Genomic DNA, 24,342 nt, shown 5'->3' with positions numbered 1-24,342 from the left:
CCTCTTTTGTAGGTGGGGGAATGAAGCTCAGAAAGATCTTATCCAAGGTCAATCACCTAATAAATATTCTAAATAAAGTAGAATTTAAGCTAGTTCTTTTCTCTTGGAGCTAGAACTGGAAAGGACCTCAGAGACCAGATTTTACAGATAAAGAAATTGAGACTTAGGGAGGTGACTCTACAGGCACAAAATACTAAAGATAGATTTGAACCCAGGGCTACCAACTGCTCTCTTCACAGTATCTGACTCTCACTCCCCTGCTCTACTCACTAAGCTATGCCACCTCACCTAGAGAGCCAGGCAAACACTGTTATCCTTGGACACTGTGCTCAGGAGTATAACGTTTCTTCTTGGGAAAAACTATTGAGGCCACTCCATGGATATAAGTAGTGGTTAAACACTGTTTACCATTTCCTTCAAGTCGCTTTATTACATTTATTAGAAAATTTGCTCCTCCAGAGTATGGATGATTTCATTCTTTGTCTTTTTTAACCCCAGCAACTTAGCCTAAGTATCTTATACTTTAGAGATGTTTGTTGATTGACTGATTGATTGGAGGGACCTGACCAAGTCTTCGGAGTGATACCTACTGCTGACAAATGTGAGTGGATGGAGGGAGAATTGTATAAGGATCCTGAGTGTGTGAAGTATCTGTGTATGTGTGTGAATATATGAATAAATTCAGCAAGTTTAGAGAGATGGAAAGAACTGTACTGAATGAGTACATGCCTTCCTTTTTTTTCCTCCTCCTCAAAAAAGAAATCTGACACCCCCAAACTGGGAAGAGACTTTCCTAAAATGATAGGAGTTCCTGATAGGGTCACCCCCTCAACCTGTCTCCTGACTCTCAGTAAGACAACCAGGGCCTAGGAATTCTTAGTTCAGAATCCTTCCCTCTAACTCTGATTTAGTAATAGTATCTCCAATATACTGAGCTTCCCATGTTAAAGAGAAACCAGAATGGAGAAAGGGTTAGAGGAAGGAATGGTGCAGGGAAGAAAGTAGAGTTGGAGAGGGATGTAGGTATTTTCATCTCAAGGAACTCTTATAGCATGAGAGATGAGGTCATAAGGAGGTTGGATATGCTGGTGAAAAACCAGCTGTCTTCTCTGGATGATAACTCAAGGTTAATAAATGAGCCTCTAGGACAGCTGGGAAGATTTAGGTTGTAACTCAAGGCTGATATCAATCATGGCCCAGGCCAGCAGTGGCCTCTGCCTCTGCCTTAACTCCAAACTATAGCTGGCCCTTCTGACCCTGGGCACCAGAAGCTGATCCTCTGTGGCTAAAATGAGTACAAAGGTACCCACAAAGGCTCTGGCCTGTCAGGAGAATAATATCAGTTGGTATTTATTGCTTTAATAACTATTATCTTTTTAATCCTCATGATAAATCTTCAAGGAAAGTAGCACCGGTTTCACAGATGAGAAAACTAGAATGAAGAGAGAGAAAGTAACTTTTGGACTTTTCCATGGCCATGTAAGCATGAAGTTTATTGTAATAGCATTGTGTCTTTAGAATAAAGAATCTTAGAAATCACTTAAGATAACCTCTTGGTGTTACAGATGAAGAAACTGGGTCCCAGTGAGGTGAAGGTCATGAGGGACATAAATGACAGGACTTGAGCCCTGGCAAGTCAATCTTTCTGGAATGAAAGGCCTTGAATTCAAATCCTGATTCTGACTACTGAAGGCCTCACTTTCCTCATCTGAAAAAATTGAGATCTAGACAAAATAAACAAACATATCATCCAGCTCCACATTCTATGATCACATTTTTCAATGTATCTCCATTTCGCAGAGAAGGTAAATCAAGCTCCTAGGTAGAATAAGTGACTCATTTGTCCATGGTGTGTGTAGGTGCCAGACTGGAATCCCCATCTTGGAACTGCTCTGGCATTCTTGCCAAACAATTCCATTCAACAATCCATCCTAGACATCTAGATTGAGAGATGGAAGGGATCTTGGAAGTATCAAGTCTGATGAAGCCTCCCCTCCTTTTACAGATGGAGAAACTGAAGCCCAGGGAGTATGAGACTCATCCAGTTTCTCTTTACAAGTAACTAAATGCAGTTTTTCTGACTCTGAGTCTGGTTCTCTATCCACTGGGCAAAGCTGCCTCTATCTAATCAATTGACAAGGATTTATTAAGTGCCAATTAGGTATCTAGTGCTGGTGGTGGTGGTGGTGGTGGGGAATGGTCACAGAGACAAGAATGAAACATTCCTTGCCTTCAAAGTATTTATATTCTAGTAGGAGATACAATGCAAGAATCATTAACTGTGTATTGGACCAGACCTGGGCGAGGTACTGTTGGGGGATGCAGAATTGAAGAGAAGCTGGTGCCTTTCCTTTAGGAGACTACCTGGAAAGTCCTGCTGCTCAGCAGCCCCATATATACATTGAGGGGAGTGCTAGTCTCAAAGAAGACTGGCTACATCTAGCTCAAACCTAAAGGGTAAAGGCTGGTGATAAACATCAGAGTATCTAAAACATCATTGGGTGATGAGAAGAAAGAAGATAATTGCAAAAGTCCTTTGGAAAATGGAAAAAAAAATGACCTGGAAATGAGAGGTGGCTTCAGAGAGGCAGTGTAGTTTAAAAGCATAATAATACTTTGGGGCAGGAGCGTCCTGGGGTCAAATCCTGCTTTTTTTTTGCTGTGTGACCTTGGATAGGTCATTTCCTCTCTAAGATTCAGTTTCCTTGTTTAAGAGTTAGCTGGGGGTGGGGGGAGGACTCTCAGGGGTTAGAGTACTGAGTCTGGAGTCAAGAAGACCCAAGTTCATATCCAATCTCAGATACCAGCTCTGTGACTCTAGATAAGTCACTTAACCTCTGTTTGCCTCAGTTTCCTCACCTGTAAAATAACATCTACCTTTCAGGGTGGTTGTAAAGATCAAATGAGAAAATATTAGGGGCACTATACAAATGCTAGCTATTGTTTTATTATTTTTATAAATTGGGGGAGTTAGACTGAATGCTCTCTAAAGTCTCTTCTGGGTGAGGTATTCTAAGGCTTTGACACATGGGCTTGAGGAAACTAGTTTCAGTACCAGAGAGAATACTCAGGTACTCGGCCTTCTCAGATGGCCAGGGGACCCCCCAGAAGTCACCTGTGATGACATCCAAAGACCTTCCAGACCCATCAGAATGTAGCTTCTGAAATCAACTGCTGGGGAAGCCAATGAGACAAGTGGTTTAACAGGAACTGCAAAACCTGGCTCATCTCTCTAGGCAGAATTGCTGACAGATCAAAGAGAGGGTTGGGGTGGATAAGCCGTTCATCTTTGAGAGCTGGGGCCAGGGAGGGGAAGAGGGACTTCCCGGCTGTGCACAGCTGGCTTGGAGGACAACGGGAGGCTTTTGTTTCTTGGAGAAACTTCAAGTATCGGCCAGGGTCAGTGCCAGGAGAGAGTCGTTTAGCCGCCGGCTGCTCTGGTACCTCTCCTGGGGGTGCTGACTGGCATCCTTGCCCTCACGCATGGGAGAGAGGCGGTCTCTTTGGCTTCGATTCTTAATGGGGGAAATCCAAAAGGATCTCAGAGGTGGTGCCAACCCCAGGCTCAGAGGGAATAATGGGAGACATCCCATCTGTTCCCCAAATGCTTGCAGTTGTGGGGAGTTGCTGCTTGGGGGAGGGTTGGGAATAGCCATCAACTTGTGCTTGCATCTCCAAGTTAGGCCAGACCTGGCACCTCCGGCTTCTGTTTGGAGCAATTAAGTGTGGGTCAAGCTCGGAGGAGTCAAGGTCCAGCTAATTGTCCAGCAGGAAGAGAAATTCCAGCTTTGGAACCCAAGGCGAGGATAAGCATTTGCTTTGACCATGGTCAGGGGAGCAGGAGAATGATCATGGGTGATAAGAGAGAGGTAGCTAACCCAGGGCTATGATGGGACCCTGGAAAACAGTATACTTCTCTCCCTACTTCCCTCATTTAACACAGACACAGTTCCCTCCTTGCAGCTGAATATATTGTCACATTAGGTTAGATATCCAGGGTCTAAGACAACCAGGTTTGAGTCTTAGATTCATACTTTTTAGAATAGTGATTCTTTTGAATGAAATTCAGTGTGGTATAAAGGAAAGTGTACTCAAGTCAAGTCACACTGAGTTCTAACCTGTTCCTCAGATGTTTATTAACTGGATTGGTCACTTTAACCATCTCAGCCTCAGTTTCCTCACCTGTAAAATGTGGTTAATAATAATCCCACCTCATAGGGTTGTTGTATGGATTAAATGAGATACTATATAGAAAAATATTTTGTAATATTAAAATACCATGTAAATGTTAATTCTTTAGTTAACGTCCCTTGAGGGGAAGGCTCACATTTTATACTTCTCTTTAAGCCAGACCATAAAACCCAGTGTCTTGCCAATAGCTGTCTTCAATAAAAACCTGCTGGTTGACTGACAGGTTGTCCTGAAGCAATCTATTACTCAACCTCTATTTTTCTGCCAAAAGGGAATAGAGGCTATGGAAGACTCAAAAGTTTATCTCTCATGCTTCAGAGAAGAGGGGTTCCTTGGCCCCCTGAGCTACAATCCCAAACTTCTGGGGCCATCACATCATCTTGTTTTGAAAGAGAGGTTTTGCCAGGAGGATGGACAGATTTGTCTGAGACTTACCCCTTGCTCCATGCTTTCATTAGCTCGATCTGTGACTTTGGAGATGAGGGCCAAAGCATCTGAAGAATGAAATGGAGGAGAGAATGGGTTATCTGGGGGTGGGGGGGTAGTTCCTACTGTATGATCTACTGACCAAGCAAGTCCAGGGTAATTGCCTGTCATCTGTCCACAGAAAACAACACTGGCTCTCAGTGCCTCTACCTTGGGGCAGGACCATTTGGAATGAGTCCATGAAAGTTAAAGCAACTTGGGGGCAGTAGCTATCCCTTGCTTTTCTTTGCACCCCCAGTATCCTTTGTATCATTAGCATGTGCATAGCACATCCCAGGTGCTTACTTAATCCCAGTTGATCAGCTAGCTGCCTAGCTGCCATGGGGTCCTCTGTGATTCTTAGGGTCCACTCATTGGACTAAGCCCCTTGGACTTGACCAGAGAGTGTCTGCAGGCCCGAAGCCATTCCTAGGAATCAAGCTCTGGGATTAGTCTGCTTGCCTAGAGTCTCAAAAACTCATTGGGATGAAGCTGACACAGATACAAACACTTTTGGAGTAAAGGAGAGAATTTTGAATCTTTCTCAAGTCTTACTTTGAAGCCTTTCCCAAGCATTTCAAACATTTTTTTTGCCTCACTTTCCTTCTAATTTTCTATACATTCCACATATGTGCATCCTTACTTCTATAGCTCTTATCTTTTCCAAAGGGAGGCCTGGTCTCTGCTATTAGAATGATCCTTGAGAAAAGGAAACATGTCTCCTTTTGTAATCCCTTCACTGCACAGTATTTGGGGCATAGAAGATGCTGAGTAAGACTTTTTGAATGAGCATGGCTTGGAGAATTTGAGAAGTGTGACCCCGGGAAAGTCCCAGGAAGGAAAAATGCCAGAGAATTGCTCCCTGCACTCTGAAAGTTGATGATCTATTCAAGGAGAATTCAGAGTCCAAACTGTCTCTGATATTGTCTTAACCTGTGAAGTTTGAGCAACTAGGTGGAGAAATTGATGGGGTCACCAGATGATGAGATCGTGCCAAAGACATGAGATAGAAATTGCCATGGAATAGGAGGAAAATTGTCTTTTTTTTCAATAATAGAGCTTTTCAGATTCAAAACTGCCTCCTCAACAAACTTTGACCATGACTTTCTCTTCTTATGACAATCATTCTAATTCCACCATACTTTGGGAATTCCCAGATTACTCCAAATTCCTTAAAATTGCATCATATCCCTGGGACACTTGTGAGGAATAATTTGGGGATCAGAGGCTAGTGATGTCATGGGTTCCCAGTATGTTTTATCAAAGAGGATACATTATACATTGCAATTGATTAAAGCTCAGCTCATACTAGGTGGGAATGTCAGGCTAATGGAATCAGTCTGGGAAAAGGAAGCTTTGAACTAAAAGTATAGTTTCCATCTTTCCTTTACTTACCTTGGGTATTTTCATACTCTGCTGAGTCTGGACAAAGATTATTCAAATAATCTGTTGGAACAATTAGACAAAAGACAAAATTATATCCTAGGCAAATTATATCCTAGGCAAACTCAATCCCCTAATTTCAGGGTCAACAATCCCATACTTTCACCCAGAGCAGAGATTCAGAGGCAAGTGGATTCTTCCAATTCAACGATAGAATTCAATTCCATTCAAGAAGAAAGTACTAAGTGTCTACTCTGTGCAAAGAATTGTGCTAGGGATACAAAACAAAAATCAAGTAGCCCCTGCCTACCTTCATCATTGCTATCTCCACTAACAATCATCTGATACCGTTCTCAATCTCCCAGCATGAAGACCCTGGTCATCATTATCAGAATGTGACCTCTTTCCCCTCCCCCACCCCTTCCTCACCCCATCATCTCTGTCATTTATTTCATTATTACTGTGATCATCATAATGATTGCTGTCATTACAATGGTCAGCAGCAGCAAAATGTACTTTATGAGCCATTAAACCTGATACATATGTGAAGCATTATTATTACCATATTCCTCCCCATAACTGTCAGTGTCATGAATGTCAATGTCATACCCATTGTGTTCATTCTCATCATCACTGTCCCGATCATGGTGACAGTTCTTATCAACAACATCATTATCATTACTGTCATCATCATCATGAACATACTCACCAGCATCACATAACCATGAGCATGCTCATTGTCCCTATCATCATTCCACTATCATACTTATATTCATCACCACCATCATCATAATTTCTCTTATGTTCACCATCTTCATTATCGCCATCACCACCACCCCCATTTATCACACCACCAACACTATCATGCTCAGTATCAAAACCATTATCACTGTGACTTTTTTGCTTGCCATCATCCCCATAATCCCCACATCATCATTACTTCTATCATTCTCATCATCATCCATATTATTACACTCTCCAGCATCCTTACTACTATCTAAAGACAACAATCACTGAGTAACTGCAGTGTGTACAGAATGAGTCAGGATAATTTTTTCAGAATGGCCTTCATTTTGGCCTTTACCAAAGCATGTCTCATTTTTCTTAAAATTGGATTTTAGTTTTGCTCTTTATGGCTACTTCTGGTTATGAATAACCCTGGTTTTTGGCTTATGATGTAGAGGCTTAGGTTCAGGGTCTGGCATTAACTATTTGTGCAACCGTGGATAAGATATTTCACTTCTCTGAGGACTGGGCCTAATGTGGGAAAAATGATGTTCACCTTATATATTTCACAATGTTGTTATGGGACCTTGTAAATCATCAAGTGCTATATAATGGCTCATGTTTATAAATAAATGTGAAATATATATTTTTCCCTTCCAGTGGAATATATTGGTCCATTATAGAACAGAGCTAGAAATTAAATTTTACCCAGAATTGATTGTAATTTTCATATACCCAGTAACATGATCCAAAATGTCAAGTCTGCCATGATGTTTAGGTGATAGATTTATTTCTGGGATTCCTGGACAGAGTTTAGGTTCACAAAATTCTCAGGTCCTTCTCTTCCTTTCAGCTCCAGTCAGGAGCACAGATGGAGAATTGGCAACGGATCTTTAAATAGGCTCTGAAACCCTTCTAATAGCTTATTGGTGAACTCAGAGCAAAGGAAGGGGCATAGTTCCTAACCTGGATTTATATGTTCATATATAATTGTTTCATATATTATACATATGTTTTATATGTGTGTGGTGTATAACAAATTATATATTGTTATATTATCATAAAATATGCATATATATTTATCAAATCTCACTTGATCCTCACAATGACCCTTTTGAAATAGTTGCTTTTATTATTCTCATTTCATTGAAGGGAAACTAAGACTGAGAGAAGTTAAACAGATTGTTTATTAAATAAATATCTTCCCTTCCCTCACTGAGCAACTCTCAGTGAACCCATATGGGATTATCCAACTCCCCTCCATTGCTCAGCCTCAGGACAATCTCTTTCTTTCCTGCTGAGGCCATTCCTAGAGAAAGATCAGAGAGAGAGCTCCATAGAATTTATGACAGGAGAGAAACATTATTTTACAATTAGGTGTTATAGTACAGTGGTGTCAAAATCTAAGAGAAATGGGCCCTACATTGTCTTAGAAAACCACAAATTGACACTATCTTTATTGTATTTTAATTTATTTTTAAAATCATTTCCCAGTTACATTTTAATCTTGTTTGGTGGCACTCAAGTGTTTTATGGGTGAGAATAGGGAAAGAGGAGTACGTTTCAAACTTCCTGGTGTGGTAGGCAGAACACTGGACTTGGAATCAAGAAGACCTGGGTGTGAATCCTACCCAAGACTTTTATTTACTAAACAATTTGTTTAACTACTCTCAGTCTTATTTTCCCTTCAATGAAATGAGGATAATAAAAGCAACTACTTCAAAAGGGTCATTGTGAGGATCAAGTGAGATTTGATAAATATATATATGTATAACATGTAATAATGTAACAATGTATAATATGATATATATATACCATATACATAAAATAAGATGTATATACTATATGAAACAGTTATATAATATATACACATGTAAAATTATATGATAGATGAAAAATATATCTAATATGTACATATAAAAGTATATGAGGTATACAAACATAGAAAATATTTTATAAAACTTAAAGCACTTCATAAATGTTAGTTATCATCATTAAGTCACTTGAATGCAAACCAGTTAAGGTTGCTGCTGTTCTGCTGGACTTCCTATTTCACAGGGGTCTTTAGAAAGCAAAAAGCTATTCCCAGTGTCAAAGCCTACCTTCTGCCATGCAGAAATCCCCTTCCCAACCTGCACAGCTGCCCTGATATGTCCTCTGCCCATTCTGGCCCATCATATCTTCCACTCAACCTGACCCTCCACGTCCTCTGCCCATTCTGTCCCTCCATGTTTTCCATCCTACCTGGCCCTCCATATCCTCTGCCCAACCTGGCCCTCCAAGTCTTCCACCTAACCTGGCACACCATATTCTTTGCCCATCCTGGTCCACCATGCCAAGATCCCTGGTGACCTCCCCAGGCCCACCTGTGAGGAGCACTTGATACTGGAAGATATGCTCTACCACCTTCAGGAGTTGATGCTTCACACCCTGGCCACCACTTTGAGGACTCTGCTGAGCATAAGGGAGATGAGAGAAACACTCTGATCAGGACAAGATGACTTTTGAAAGAAGGATTTGCCCCATTGTTCTCTGGTCCCCATGGTGTCCCTGCTAGCCCCCTGCATGTATTTTCTCACTCTAGATGCACATCCCTCCCACTCCTTCCCCCACTTTGAGCAGTTGTGATTTCATCAGAGAAGCAGGTCTCAGTTCAATATTGTGGTCTTAGAGACTTGTTGGCAAACAATCAGTCCTTTCCCTGCAGGTGATCTAAGTGGTGAGACTCCGCAATGGAAACTATCCTCAAAATTATTCCAGTTTATGGGGACTTAGAGGATCATGGTCTCTGAGAGCCCAGAATTACATGACCTGGTGAGATATTACTGAAAGCTTTCAAAAGAGCCTTCATAATGTCTAGGGAACCTGCCCTGATTGACCCTACAAAGTTCTAATCACTGCTTGATATAAAAAGTACAGTGTTCATTAATATTTATTTCCTGGATTATGGTCTCATATCTCTTTCATGGTACAGTGACTAGAGCATTAAATTTGGAGTCAAGAAGTTCTGGGTTCAAATCCTGCCTCTCAGAAATTTACTAACTATGTGACACTGGACCTCTGTTTCCTTCATTTGAAAAATGAGAAGGCTGGACTTGTTTCAACTCTAAATCTGTGATGCTATGTTGATAATCCATGATCCTCAAACCAGAGAAGGAAGAAAGCACAGGAAAACTGAGGAGCAAAAAAGTCAGTAGCTAATTCTTCCCCACCCCTGAATCAATAGGTCCTTTTCCTTCTGAGTTCAGATGGAACATTCAATAAGAAGGTCTCAGAAGGGATTAAATAGTGGAGTTTGGTGGAAAGAGTACAAGGTTTGAGATCAAGAGACACAGGTTCAAATCCTAGCTCTAACATTTATTAGTTTTATGGCCATGGCTGAGTCCCTTTTCTAAGCCTTTATTTGTTCATCTGTAAAATGGAGGTATCAGTACTTGTATGTCCTACTTTGTAGGATTATTTTTAAGGCAAATGCTTTGTTCACCTTAAAACACAATAAAAATGTGAATTATTATTATGACAAGAATAATGAAGTTTCACATAGATGTAAGCTGGGGAAATGGAGGGAGAGAAAAAGAGAGAGGAGAGAGAGAGAGAGACAGAGAGAGAGAGAGAGAGACTTTACCTCAAATTCCTTGATACTGGCAGCCAGTTGCAAAGACTTGATGCAGTTTCCATTGAGTAGAGTCAAATTCTTATCAAACTTCATAATGTAAGCCACATGGTGATCGAATTTTGGTTCCCGGGTGAGGAAAATGTCAGCCACCTTTGGCTGCTCCTCCCTTGAAGCCATGTGAGAAAAATGGGTATGGGGAAGAGTGTGGATAAATGGTTTAAGAATTACCAGCAAATCTCTCTGTAACATGTCATCTGACTTCCAGTCTCTCCATCCTTCTCCTGTGGAAAGTTTCCTGCATTTCATGGGAAACTACACTTTAATCTCCTGGCTTAATTGAGGTTCTGATAAAATAATGTATGTAAAGCATTTTACAAACTTTAAAGCATTGTGTAAATGTTAACTACTGTTATCAACATCTCATTCTTCTCATTTTGAGGATTGGTATTCAATTAGATATAGTCCTAGAAATGTCACTCTCCTGCTATTATTCTTTTATATTTAATGATACATGGACTACTGCACACTGGATAAAATTAATGGCTCATTTGTAGGTGTATAAAGTATTAGAAGGCAAACTCATTTTCTGTCAGTTCACTGCAAGCATCCTTGGTACCACTTTAGTAGCAATAAAATGGTGGGAATAAGTATCTTGCTCTGTTCCCACATGATTTTTATTTCTTTTTCTGGTTCTCAATTTTTTAAAAGCTGTTCTGAAGATTATGAATATTTGATAGGGTGACATTAAAAACATTCTTCTTAAATTTTCTTACATCAATGTTATGTCTGGGCAGTTGGGGCAAAAGTTTCTATGTGTGATAATGGTCCACTTCTGATAATATTCTTTTTTTAAAAAAAATTTGTATTATTTTAAATTCATGGAACAAAATGAGCATTTCCATAACATAGTTCAATAATCAGGGTTTGTAGTATGAAAATTTGTCATCTGTCATCCACGAAAGCATTGTGTAATTCCAGCCATCAGAGCATGTCTGGCTAGGTATTCAGTAGGTAATAATGGTTTCCATGGTTTCCTTGTGTCATGGTATTGATCACTAACTCTGGGGTCTTTAAGCATAACCTTTCTGTAATTTATTATTATTATTATTATTATTATTATTATTATTATTATTATTATTATTGCCAATAGTGGCAACCAGAAAGAGCTGTGGCTCTTTTGTCTTCCCGCTTCCCATCCCAGGGATGAATTCAACTGTTTCCTCAGTTGTAAAGAGAAGGGGTTGGCCTGAAGGATCCTTCAGAAGAAGACAGTCCCAAGATGTTTTCCAGTTCTGAATCCCATGAAACCCATTGGGTCTTGCTCTATTAGTTATGCTCTGTGTCCTCGCTTAGCAGAGCTCTGTCGCTCCATGCACCATCCTATCCTAGGGTGTATGGAATAGGATAAAAATGAGAAAGCAGGGGCAGCTAGGTGGTGCAGTGGATAGAGCACCAGCCCTGGAGTCAGGAAGACCTGAGTTCAAATCCAGCCTCAGACACGCAATACTTACTAGCTGTGGGTCCCATTGTCTTGCACCCCCCCCCCAATCCTATTCCAACAAGAATGAAAGATAGGGGCTAAAAGTTGGAAGACAGTTTAAATCCAGACTCTGCCAATTTATAGCCAAGTGACTATGCAAGTCACTTCATTTCTTCTTGAATCTCAATTTCTTCCTCTAGAAAATGGGGATAATGACACTTGCATTACTTATTTCAGGGTCCTTAAGAGGGAAGCTATTTGTAAAGGACTCTGTTTGTGTGTGTGTGTGTGTGTGTGTGTGTGTGTGTGTGTGTGTGTGTGAATGATCATTATAATTCAAAGGCATGAGCATCAGAAAAGAAAATGGGAGCCAAGAGAGGCCACTCACCAGTTCAGAATTCTCTCTTCCAGTTCACTCAGGATCTCTTGGTGCAGTTCATAGATGGCTGGAAGCTCACTCAATCCTTGTTGCAGTTCACCTCTGGCTAATGACTCTTCATTGTCCTCAGTTTCCTCACTTAAGGCTTTTAGTATTGCCTCATGGAAATCCTGAAACCCAAGAAAGCCCATTAATCACATGCTAACCTAATGGAATCAAGAGCACCTTTGTGTTGGGCAGATACAACTCTGGGATGAGACAACCAAAATAATGAGGGTCCTGAGTCAGTACTTCAGTCAGGACTTGAGTTTGAGTTCATACACCCTACTGTGTACCTTTGGGAAAATCACTTAACTTTTCTGAAGCTGAATTTCTCCAGTTTTAGGTATTCGGGTGAATTCCCCTTCTTTCTCAAAGGAACACAGTAGATAATACAAACATCAAATGAATATATGATGCACAGTTTTTAATAATCATATGAAAGATTGCTCCAGATCACTAATAATATGAGAAATGCAAATCAAAATAATTATATAGTTTTAACTCATATCATCAAATTGGCAAAGATAACAAAAGATGGGACTAGCTAGCTAATGGTAGAGGGCTGCCATTGGTGGAGTTATGAATTGGTCCAACAATTCTGGAAAGTCATTAGGAATTATACTAAGGAAGTTATTAAAATGTTTATTCCCTCTGAGCCAGAAATCTCACTTAGAGCATATAGGACCAACAATATCTTGAAAAAAATAAACATCCCATAGAAAAAATTATTTATAGTAGTACTTTTTGTAGGAGGAACAAACTGGGAACAAAATACATTCTCATTGGTTGGAGAATAGTCAAGCAAATTCTGGCACAAGAATATAATTGAATATTTCAGTGCTATAAGAAACATTAAATATGAATATAAGAAGTATGGAAGACTTATATGAATGAATATAAAGTAAAGTTAGCAGAACCAGAAAAACAATACACAATGATTTCAACAATGGAAATGATTACAAGAATATCAGGAAAACAATAGAATTTGAGCACTGTGAAATCTTATAATGAGCCCCAAAGAAGAGATATGAAAAAAACACTTTACCCTCTCTTCCCTATCCAACTTTGTTGCAGAGGTGGGTCACTATAGGGATGGAATGTTGTAAATATTGTCAGACTTTAGGTATATGGGTTAGTTTATTGAACTCTATCTTTTTAATTTTTTGTTACCAGGGATTGCTCTATGAGAGGAAAGGAAGGGATATGTTGAGAAATATAGGTGATGTAAAAAACAAAAGATACCTACACAATTGTTTTTTAAGGTATGTAAGAGACAATATGGCATAATACTAGAAAGAATCCTAAACTCAGAATTCAGGTTTGTTGTTTATTAGCTAAAGGACTTTGGGCAATATAACCTTCCTAAGTAAAATCTTAGATTTATAACCTGATATTGATCCCAAATGTCACAATGAATAGACTCAGTCTTCAAAATCACCCTGTGTGGTATGACCCGTCTCCCTAAAGGAGTTAAAGCTTTTCAAAAAACAGATGGGGAAGACAACCTCTTTAATGGTCTGGGGGTATCCCCTCAGCAGCAGATGGCAACTGAGGCTGACCTCAAGTAGCAGCACTGAACACAGCCCAGCACAGGGAGTTGGGAAGTGGCAGAGGCTTGGAGCCCATTGGGGATCAGGCCCAGGGAACAAGGGCCAGAACTGGCAGTCCTGAAATATCTGTCGCCTCTCAGTAAGGGGGTACTGGCCTCAAGTGCTGCTTATGTGTGTGTGTCTCCAATAGCACCTCATATATGTCTATTCTTCCCACTGAGGGTAGACAAATTTATGAGAGGGTGTGCCCTAAGTTTATTGGGAAGGAGGTGCTCAATTGCTACATTTCTTATTATATGACTTCATTAAATGCCTTTGCTTTGAATTAATCTCATTCTCTGGTTGCCTAAGAAAAGCAAACACATCAATGGGTGATCCAGAGTTATGATTTGGGATGAATGAGGACCTCCAGAGTATCTTGGTCCTGGGGAAGCTTTTTTCTTAGTGAGACTCTCCTATGTGAGAGATATCCTAGGTGCAATGTCACTGATATAGATGAATGTATAGAAAGTTCCTTAATCATTTGTGCAAATGATACAAATCTGGGAGGGGTAACCAATAAGCTAAGTGATGAAAGGGAAGTCTCAGGGATCTGATTGATTAAAAAACAGAAATGAAATTTTAAAAAATATCCTTTGCTACTGACTTTTTTTTTTGCAATCTTAGGCAAGACTCTTCCCTGTTCTGTACCTCTTTGTTCTCATCTGTAAAATGGGTTGAGAAGGGGTCATTGCTAATGAAAAACAAAACTTTGGCCAGAATACACAGAGACCCTGGATTAGGAAACATTCTTTTGGTTCTCTTAACCGAGGGGAAATCTGTGACCATTCGCCAAACTCTCCAGTTTCTGGAGGATTTCTTGGGCTGAGGTCTCTGGACGTCAAGGATTTCTCCCTGATTCCTGTGTGGAGAGAGGAGGACACTCTCCAGATTGACCAGGGTCACAATAGGAAAAGGTCATCAGCTCCTGACAGCCAGGGAAGGAAGTAGGAACTTCAACAAGTGCCACTGTGTTCTATGTGAGTGTTCTCTTTCCAAAAGCCGCTTTGTAAGTCTGGGGCCTTCCCTGATTTCCTCCCTCCCACCCCTACCTCCATAGAAAGGGCCAGATCTAGTCAGCCTGATTTGCCCTGGCCCCCAGGGAGGTTTTCACACTTAGTTGGTTGGCAGAAGGCCCCAGGCTCAAACAACTTAGTCTAGAGCAACATCTCTTCCTTCGATGTCTTCTAAGGTAGAGCTGGAGATTCTCAGGTACAGATAGAGAAAAAGGAATAAGGCAAAGGAAGCTCATCTCAGGCCCAACATCAAAATTCCAAAACCTCGTTAGGTCTTAGCTCAGTCTTGAGAAATATGGATCACTTCAATACCATGGGCCTCAGTTTCTTCATCTGTAAGATGAGGGGGTTTGGATACATGACCTTTAAATTTCCTTTCAGTTCTAAGAACTGTTTAAGAATTTCAGGCAGGTTCAGATCTGGGGAGAAGTTAATTCTGGACCCAGAAGCCTTTGAATTTCCTTTCCTATTCCAAGATCAAAACAATCATCAATTTAAGGAAAGCAAGACCCCAGGATTCCAGTCATGTTACCAATATTTAATTGGGTGAGGAGGGAATTGGGGAGACTATGTATTTGTGATGTCAGGGCCTTATGCTAACAACTACTCGACCTAGAATAAGCTTCCTGCTTTCCACTTCCATATTGGCTACTCTAGTTCAGGTCCTCTTGGGTTTATTTCCAGGAGCTTCCTGACTGATTTTAATATCTTCCCATCCATCCTCCACATGCTGCCAGAATAATTTTCCTAAAGTGGGATGTGAATGAAAAATTATTCTGCTCAAAAAAATTTCATTGCCCACCCACCCACTGCTCACAGATGAAAGTCCAAACTCCTTTGGCTTTCTAGATTCTCTATGATTTCTCTTCTTCCACTCCTCCCCACTTTTCTCTGACACAATTCAATTCAACAAACATTAATTAAGTTCTTAGAGTATGCTATGCATTGCTCTGTTTCCTCCAAACTGGACTCTCCCTCATTCTCCCTATAGTTCTACCTCCATCTGCCTTTTCTCATATCTTTCATAAAGACCCAGTCCAAATACTACCAAGTCAATTCTGATCTCCTGAAGCCAAATCTCCCTCCACTAAAACCTTCTCTTCATCATTTAGTACTAGAGGCACACATGATATAATGGAAACTGGACTTGGAGGATGGAAAGAAATGGGGTTAACAATAATTGCAGAGTACCTACCTTGCAGGGTTTGGTGTGAAGCTCAAATGAAATAATTATGCAAAATACTTTGCAGACCTTAAAGCAATAGAGCAATATTAATTGCTATTATTATCATTTTGTACTCCCCTTGTGGCAATTATTGTATTCTGGGATGTTTCGCCCCTTTGTCCTTGTATCTCATCTCCTCTGCCAGAGTGAAAGCTTTTTGAGGGAAGAGACCAATAAGGGAGGGAAAAGGGTCAGAAAAGTGAAGGAGGGAGATAAGGGATTGGGATAGTTGGAGGGAGGTAGAAAAGAGAAGAAGCAATAGAATAATTGGGAGAAGAGAAACAGTAGAGGGACAGGTAGGAGAGAAAAATAGAAAATGAGAAGGGAGAGAGGTGGGAGTGGGGAGAGAAAAAAAGGGAAAAGAGAGAAAAGGAAAAACAAAGACAGAGAGAGAGAGAGAGAGAGAGAGAGAGAGAGAGTGGTGGAGGGAGAGAGGAGAGACTAGAGGGTAGAAAGCAGAGAGAGAAAAAAACTTAAGAGAGGATCATTGTATTTGGAGCTGGAAGGAACTTTAGAGGTCATTTAGATCAGAGAAAAGGAAAGAGAGGAAGAGAGAGAGACAAAGATAGAGAATCCTCATGCAGCATTTGAAAGGAAAGCAGATGATGTCATGCAAGGGACAAGCAGATGTGGAGGTTACGACGTTTCCTGCTTTGAAAACAGACAATTCTGTCCCTGTCTGACCTTCCCTGGTTGAGTTGAGGTTCTCTAAAGGGAGGTGGGAAGGGGAATGGAGGGGGGATGGGTGAAAAAAGTGGGAAGCAGTATTGGCTTCCAGTCTCAGAAAAAATGAATGAGCTATGGACAAATGGTCAAAGGCTATGAAAAGACACTTTTCAAAATAGGAGACATAAATTGTTAATGACATGAAAAGATGTTTTTAATTGTAGAGATCCAAATTAAAACAACATTAAAGTTCCACCACAGGCCCATCCAATTGGCAAAAAGGAAATTTAAAACTCAGTGCTGGTGAGATTGGGCAGAAACAGGTTTACTCATCCATTAGTGATGGAATTGCAAATTTATATACTGTTTCAGAAGTGAAATTGAGAAGTTACAAAAATTAACTCTTTTATCCAGTAATTCCATTACTGGGAATATACAACTGAAAGTGTTAAGGGGGAAAAATAACAAACTCAAAAACTATGTATCCAAAGACGTAATTACAAAAGACAGGAAGCAATTTAGCTTCCAACAGTGGGGGGAATGATTGAATAAATTGTGGCATATGAAGGAAATGGAATGCTATGATGCAACTAAAACCAATAGGTTTGAAGAATACTAAGACATCTGCAAAGACCTCTATGAAGTAATGCAAAGAGAAAAAAGCTGAACAAGAGAAGATACACATTAATTTTCACCATATTAGAAGAAAAGTAAATTAGAATGAATGGACAAAGGAATCTGGAATCTTGAAGGAGACTTGGAGAGGCTGGGAAGTTTTATTTTTTGCATTGAAATTACTTAATTTTAGAGGCAGCTAAGTATCCCACTGGATAGTGCCTGGACCTGGAGTCAGGAAGACCTGAATTCAAATCCACCCTTAGTCACTTACTAACTGTATGACATTAGGTAGGTTACTTAACCTCTGTTTACCTTAGTTTCTCCATCTATAAAATGAGAATAATCAAAACATCTATCTTTCAGGGTATTTGTGAGGGTCAAATGAGAAAATAATTATACAGTAGACACTAAATGTATGTGCTTATATGATGCAATTTATTCGCATTGCTTTCTCTCCCTCTTTCCCTTCCTCTGTGTCTTTATCTCTCTCCTTCCCACTCTCTCACACCCTTTCTTTTTTCCTTCCTTCCTTTTTCTTTCATGACTTCCTTCCCTCACTCCCTCTTTTCTTTCTTCCATTTCTTCCTTCCTTTCATTTCTTCTTTCTTTCCTTCTCCTTCCTTCCTTCCTTCCTTCCTTCCTTCCTTCCTTCCTTCCTTCCTTCCTTCCTTTCTTCCCTCCCTCTCCTTCCTTCCTCCCTCCTTTCCTCTTCCTTCTCTCTCTCTTTCTCTCTCTCTCTTTTGCTCTCACTCTCTTTCTTTCTCCTCTCTCTTTTTCCCTCCTCTTCTCTCTCTTTCACACACACACACACACACACACACACACACACACACACACAACTCCATGCCAATCACAAGGTTAGAAGCAAAAGATGACAAAGTCCTGACTCTAGGCCATTCCTTCCTTCTTCAAGCCCAGGCTCCTTTCCCAGCTGCCTGGGGGCAGTTTCCTCTCTCTGTCACAACATAATATGTTGCCAACTGGCAGATCTCCTCATTTCCTTCTTAGGGACTTGTCTAATAAGATCCCTGAAATTAGGCCCCCAACTTCCTTTTGAACAAGTTTCCTAACTCTTAGCTTGCCTCTCCTGGAGGGCATTGGGCTCCATGCCATCACCTGTTGGGGCAGGGGCCTCAGCCCCTGGACACTTGGCCCTATCGCCTGTTCTAGGAGTATATATACACCACTTGGTAGCTGGACATGGCCCAGGCCTTTTCCTTTGCTCATTAATAATGATAATGTGGATGATAACTAATTCCTATAGGTATATATAAAGTGCTCTTCACCACTACCTCATGAGGAGGTGGTGAAAACAGAATTATCAAGATTTTATATTAAATACCATATAATCTAGACATATTCCCAATGCAAGATTCTCCTCAATGGCATCCTCGATGAGTTGACCATCTAGTATCTGACTGCCCTCCCATGAAAGGGGGCTTATCACCTCTTTAGGCTGAACATGTCATTGAAAAACAATTCCATTTGATTTCTTCCTTCTCTTAAGTTAAAACCCACCAGCCTTACTGGCTTTGGACCTAATCTTCCCTCTGGATCCATATAGATTATACCTACTCTTTTTCTCACCCCAAAGTGGGAACTCTTGACCTTGATTGAAGAATGTTTCAGTGAGTAGTGTCAGAATTGGGTTCATAGGATCAAGGACATAGATCAGGAAGGGATCTTACTTATGACCTAGAACACTCAACCTAGTGCCAGAAGATGCACAGGTTTGTTGCTTACTACCTATCACCTTGGGCAAATTCTTTCCCTTCTTTGGACTTCAATTTCCTGATCTGTACAGTTTTGGGGTTAGTTTAGATGACCCCCTAAAATACCTCACCTGTCTAAACTTATGGTCTTATGCTTCTGTGGGCTGTCACGGTTGAACTTCGAAGATATTTAGGAAATGTTTCTTAGATTGAATTCTCAAATTAGAGTATCTTAAAGGGATCAATTAATAAATAAACATGCATTTATTAAGTACCTCCAACAGGCTGGGGAGATACCAGGACAAAAATAAAATAGCTCCTGCTCTCAAGAAGCTTGTATTGTATTGTGGGATTTCAGATATAAGAAGAAGGAGCAGATTTATTTTGTCAATCTTCAGAGGGCAGAATTAGGACCAAGGGTGAAAAATTGTCCATTGGTGGTGTGCTGTGCTTTTGAAGGTGGTGCATTCCTGGTCATCAGAGGTGATTCAAGCAGAGGATGAATGGCACCTGTCAGAGATGTCCCAGAGAAGAATCTTTCATGGGGGGAAAGGATAGCTTATAGGACTTCCAAATATCTCTTTCAACTCTAGATTCTCTGTAAGAAGAATAGGAAGAAATAAGAAATTCAGCAAGGAAGGGAGAAGGGAGGAGGAATAATGGGAGGGAGGGAGAGAGAAAGAGCGGGGAGAAGTAGGATGGGAAGAAAAGGGAAGGCAAGAAGTGTGATACATTGGCAAGTCGGGTGGATCTATGGTTGAAGAGCTAGGTTCCCATTGGTTGAAGAGCTAGGTTCCCATTCTGACTCCTATTTACTTGTCTATATGACCTTAAGCAAGTCCCTCACTTTCCTTTCTGGACCTCAGTTGCTCATCTGTAAGATGATGTTTTGGAGTAGGACCTTACGTCTTCCAGGGCTTTCAACTCTAAAATCTATGATCTGAGGAAGGAAGAGAGACAGACCATTATTTTTTCTACACCCCAGGGAGCTTCATTATGAATTGCTCTGTAAGCTTGTTTCTTGCTTGTAATTAATTCCTACTGAATTGACTTAATCCCAATGGTCTGTAGAACTGTTATCATCTTGATTAATTTCGAAAAAAAAATGAAGCATAATGGTAATCACCATAACAATGGTTTTTACAGTTCACACAGCTGCTAGAAGTCAAGAGCTCTGGAAGTTCATTTATCATACCTGCTGGAGGAAGGGCTAGTCCCCCAGACTTCAAATCTATCCCTTGCAAGGGGTGGGGGTTTACAGTTCAGATTCTTGAGTCATCTCTTTCTTGAGGGATCAGACCAGACCAGACCAGGAACCTCCTTTGCCTACTGCAGCCAAATTTGAAGCACTCACCATAGCATGTCTTTCCTATATTCTCTCCATAGTCTCTCTTTCTATATACTTTCTGTGACTTAATTTCTCTCTCTTTTGAGGCTGCTTCTCACCAGCCTCTCTGATTTACTATCTGAGTTAGAGCTCAGATTGAAGCCCTCTATCTGTTGTTATATCCATTACAGCCAGGGGTTCAAATGCTCTCTGCTGTCTGTTTCAGGTTGTATTTATTGTCTTGGCCCCCAACTTTAAAGATAGATACTTTTTTCTGCACCTTACTATGACACAGCAGATTATTTTAGAAGGGCCATTGTAGGTGTCTACCCCACATGAATTCCTGTAGAGAAACTCATGGAAGAGATTTTTTTTTTATTTCCTAAAGCTCTTAGCAAACAATAGGACTTTATGGTTGTTGAATGAATGAATGATTGTAAATACTCTGCTAAATATTCCCTGACTGATAGATTCCAGATGCTTTCCATTAAATGTTTGTTTCTAGAAGAAATCCATCAAGTTAATGGGTTGTGATATAGTATATATAGCTCTTTTTTAGCACAGTAAGTATAATCTATCTAGTCTAGGTCCCAAATTAAGAGGTTCACAGGGCCATAGAATGTCAGAGCTGGAAGACACTTTTGTTAAAGCTGGGAGAGACCTTAATATATATAGAATCTCAAGAGTGTGCAGGAGTCTTAGACTATATATTGACAAGTCTAGAAAGGACCTCTGAGGCCATCTAGTCCAGGCTTGGAGAGGTTCAGTGATATGACCAGAGTCACATGAGTAATAACTAGCAACACTGGGATTCAAACTGAAGCCGACTCCAAAGTCAGTATTCTTTTTACATTAAGTCAATAGGCAGGCTAAGGGAAGATCACCGGCACAGGGTCTGGTTGGAGACCACTGACAAGGGTTTTTACCAATGAAATGAAGAATTTGGTCTGTTGTTTTGTTGTTACTTTTTTTTTCCAAGTTTCTCCCATTGCTGAAGAAGGGTTCAAAAACCAAGTACTCAAGGGAAATCTAGATAATCAGATCTTTTGGATAAATCCAATCAGTTAATAAAGAAACATTTATTAAGCATTTATTATTTGCCAGGCACTGGGGATACAAAAAGAAGGGACAGACAGTTCCTACCCTCAAGGAGCTCATACTCCTTTTCATATGGGAGATCCATGTATAGAACATAGTAAGTATGGTAAGATGCATTTTATTCAAGGGTCCTTCTCTCCTCTAATTTTGAAGTGAAAGAAGGCAGTGTTTGTAGTATATCTGATTTCCAAAGTTAATGTATGCTTAGCATTCTTCCTGTTTTTATCCGCTACCACTATGTCTGCCACTTAGGCTAATGAAATGCTTACTGATTGATTTTAATCATCCAATTCAAATGTCAGCTCATGCATAATCCTGATAACCCTATTTAGTCGGGACTGTCTTCATCAGTACTGGCAGTGGTACCTCTCAAGACAAGAACAAATAATGCAATGGAAGGAGCATTGGATCAAACCCTGCCTCTGAGTCCTATGACCCTAAGGAAGAGTCTTGTCTTCTCTAAGCTTCAGTTTCTTCATCTGTAAAATTAAGGTGTTCAACTAGATGTCATTCAAAGGCCTTTCTAACACTAAATACAGGATTCTCTCATCTTTCCCCTATGTCACCAGCCCCTGATGATCTAGGCTGCCTTTCACATCCTCCTCCAAGCTCAAATATTTCCTGCATTGGTTCTCCTTATCCACCAGGCCCTCCTCCCCTTTCTTCAAACTCTTAATTGATAGGGTTCTATTTGCTAGCACAATGTTTCTATTCTTTTCACTCGGAAGAGAGTGGGTGGACAAAAATGATTTCATCTTGGTCATTAATCAATCTAGTAATGTCACCCTAGGAAAGACAGAATCCATTAGGATGAACTTGAAGTGGCCTCACTCAGGGAAAACTCTTCTGGGCCTTGGCTAGAGAAAGGGGTCTTCTCCAAGTGGTGGGTGAAGAGGGGCTGCCCTCTCACCTCCAGTCTTGTCACAGAGAAGAACTTTGGAAGAAAATACCAAAAGATCAAATTTTTAAAAATAGCTTTTCAAATCTCTGGAAAAGCAAGATAAGCCAGGGGTGTTGGAATGGGGGGGGGGGGGAGAGGGTGTTGAGAGGTAGGGATTGGAGATTAGAGACTCAAATCCAGATTCCTTAATTGGTATTCAAGGCCCTCCACAATCAGGTCCTGCCTAATATATCTTGCTTCATTTCCTACCCTTCCCTAGAATTTCCCTAGTATTTCCCAAATTTCCCTAAAACACACTTTTTAAGGCAGTATGGCATGGTGACTAGAATGTTGGAACTTCAAATTAGGAAGACATGGGTTCAAATCTACTCATCAAACACTTCACTAGCCAAATGACTCTGGGCAAGTCACTTAACCTCTTTGGACCTCAATGATCTCATCTGTAAAATGACCTTAGATTTAATGACCCTTGACGTCCCTTTCAGTTCTAAATCTATGAACCTATATGAACTTTTCCTTTTGCTCCCAATTTTTAGAAGGCCCTCCTTGAGCTTTATCTTTTATGCAAATAGTACCCATCCTCCAAGGCTCAGTTCAAATGCCACCTCCTCCCTGAAAACTCAGATCACCTTAGCCCATAAGGATCATCCCTCCTCATGATCCCTATAGCTTTTACTGTTTATAAACGCCTTGCTTCCTGACTCCAACCTCTGTCTCTGACCCTGAGCTGAGTAATTGCCTCTTCATTCATATGATGCCCTAGAGATGTGTCCATTTCTAGAGAGGTGGCGCACCTCCTCCATTATTATCTAGTATTTCATGATCTGATGCCTCGGCTCTTCTGTTAGAACATTTGCTTCTGGAAGGCAAGTAGTCTAGCCTGCCTTGCTTTCTATAGCATATGGCCTCAAACACAGTACCAGACCCAGGGTCACATTATACCCATTTTCCCAACTGGCCCCAGGGTCTTTCTAGAACAGAGAAGAAGAAAAGCATAGACAATATGGGCTGAGATAAGTGGGGCAACCTCTCCTCTTTAATCTTCACCTTTGACCTCCTTGATTTCTCTATCACATCAAACCAGTCCCTAAACAATACTACCTAACTCTGAGGTGACTTCTTGGATGACCTTCAAAAAGCCTGGGAGGAATTTCTGGCCTCTACCTCTGGCACACAGTGAGAGGCGAGTACACAGTAGGCACTAAATAAATGAATATTTCCTGGTACCACATCAGAGAATCTTAAATTCCACCATTAAAGATTCATTCCTTTGAGTGTAATATGCTTTCTCCTACAATCCATCCTGATCCCCAATCCCCTAGGAAAATACAAATGCATATGAGAGGGGTCATAACATAAGCCTTTAATTTATCAGCTGTTATTTTCAGAGAGGAATTATAATAAGAAGAACAAGGCTTTATGGGAATTGGGCACACAATAATTACCTGGTTGGGGGCAGGGAGAAGACAGATCCTTATAAAGGGAGGTGGGAGGTACCAAAAACAAACATCTTCTTTGTCATTTAGTTCAAATGGGGTGCTACTGAAATAACAACAGTCCACTTCTCCCTTTTTCTTCCTCCCACCTCCATACCTAGTTTATTATTACTGTTATTCTGTTGTTTCAGTCATGTCCAATTCTTTGTGATCCCATTTGGAGTTTTCTTGGGAAAGATCCTGGTTTGTCATTTCCTTCTTCAATTCATTTTACAGATGAGGAAGCTGAGGCAAACAGTTAAGTGACTTGCCTAAAGTCATATACTAGTGAGTTGTTGAATGCAGATTTGAACTCAGGTCTTTCTGACTCCAGGTCTGACACGCTATCCATTGCTCCAACTAGCTACCCTTTAGAATATCTTGAACGGTCAGTCACCTATGCTTTTTTCGTTTTAGAAGGAAGAAACAGATT

The 24,342-nt window shown here is 40.5% G+C and overlaps 1 protein-coding gene and 1 long non-coding RNA gene across 3 annotated transcripts in view; one reads left to right on the top strand and one right to left on the bottom strand.

The window, feature by feature from the left end:
* Positions 1-24,342, bottom strand: part of FGD5 (FYVE, RhoGEF and PH domain containing 5) — a 171,091-nt gene that overhangs the window by 27,947 nt on the left and 118,802 nt on the right. The window contains exons 6-10 of one of the 2 annotated variants that reach the window (XM_074198480.1): positions 12,250-12,410; positions 10,391-10,547; positions 9,132-9,219; positions 6,052-6,102; positions 4,627-4,685 (exon numbers count right to left, since the gene is read on the bottom strand). In XM_074198480.1, the coding sequence (XP_074054581.1) occupies positions 4,627-4,685; positions 6,052-6,102; positions 9,132-9,219; positions 10,391-10,547; positions 12,250-12,410 (516 nt within the window). The remainder of the gene's footprint in view (positions 1-4,626; positions 4,686-6,051; positions 6,103-9,131; positions 9,220-10,390; positions 10,548-12,249; positions 12,411-24,342) is intronic. The other variant, XM_074198481.1, reaches the window with a different exon arrangement.
* LOC141496220 (uncharacterized) overlaps positions 1-24,342 on the top strand; it is a 71,645-nt gene that overhangs the window by 3,407 nt on the left and 43,896 nt on the right. The window lies entirely within an intron of this gene.

This window comes from Macrotis lagotis, chromosome 8, assembly GCF_037893015.1.
Source record: "Macrotis lagotis isolate mMagLag1 chromosome 8, bilby.v1.9.chrom.fasta, whole genome shotgun sequence".
NCBI lineage: Eukaryota > Metazoa > Chordata > Mammalia > Peramelemorphia > Peramelidae > Macrotis > Macrotis lagotis.
The sequence above is the reverse complement of the archived record's forward strand: the minus strand, read 5'-3'. Positions and strand labels throughout refer to the sequence as shown.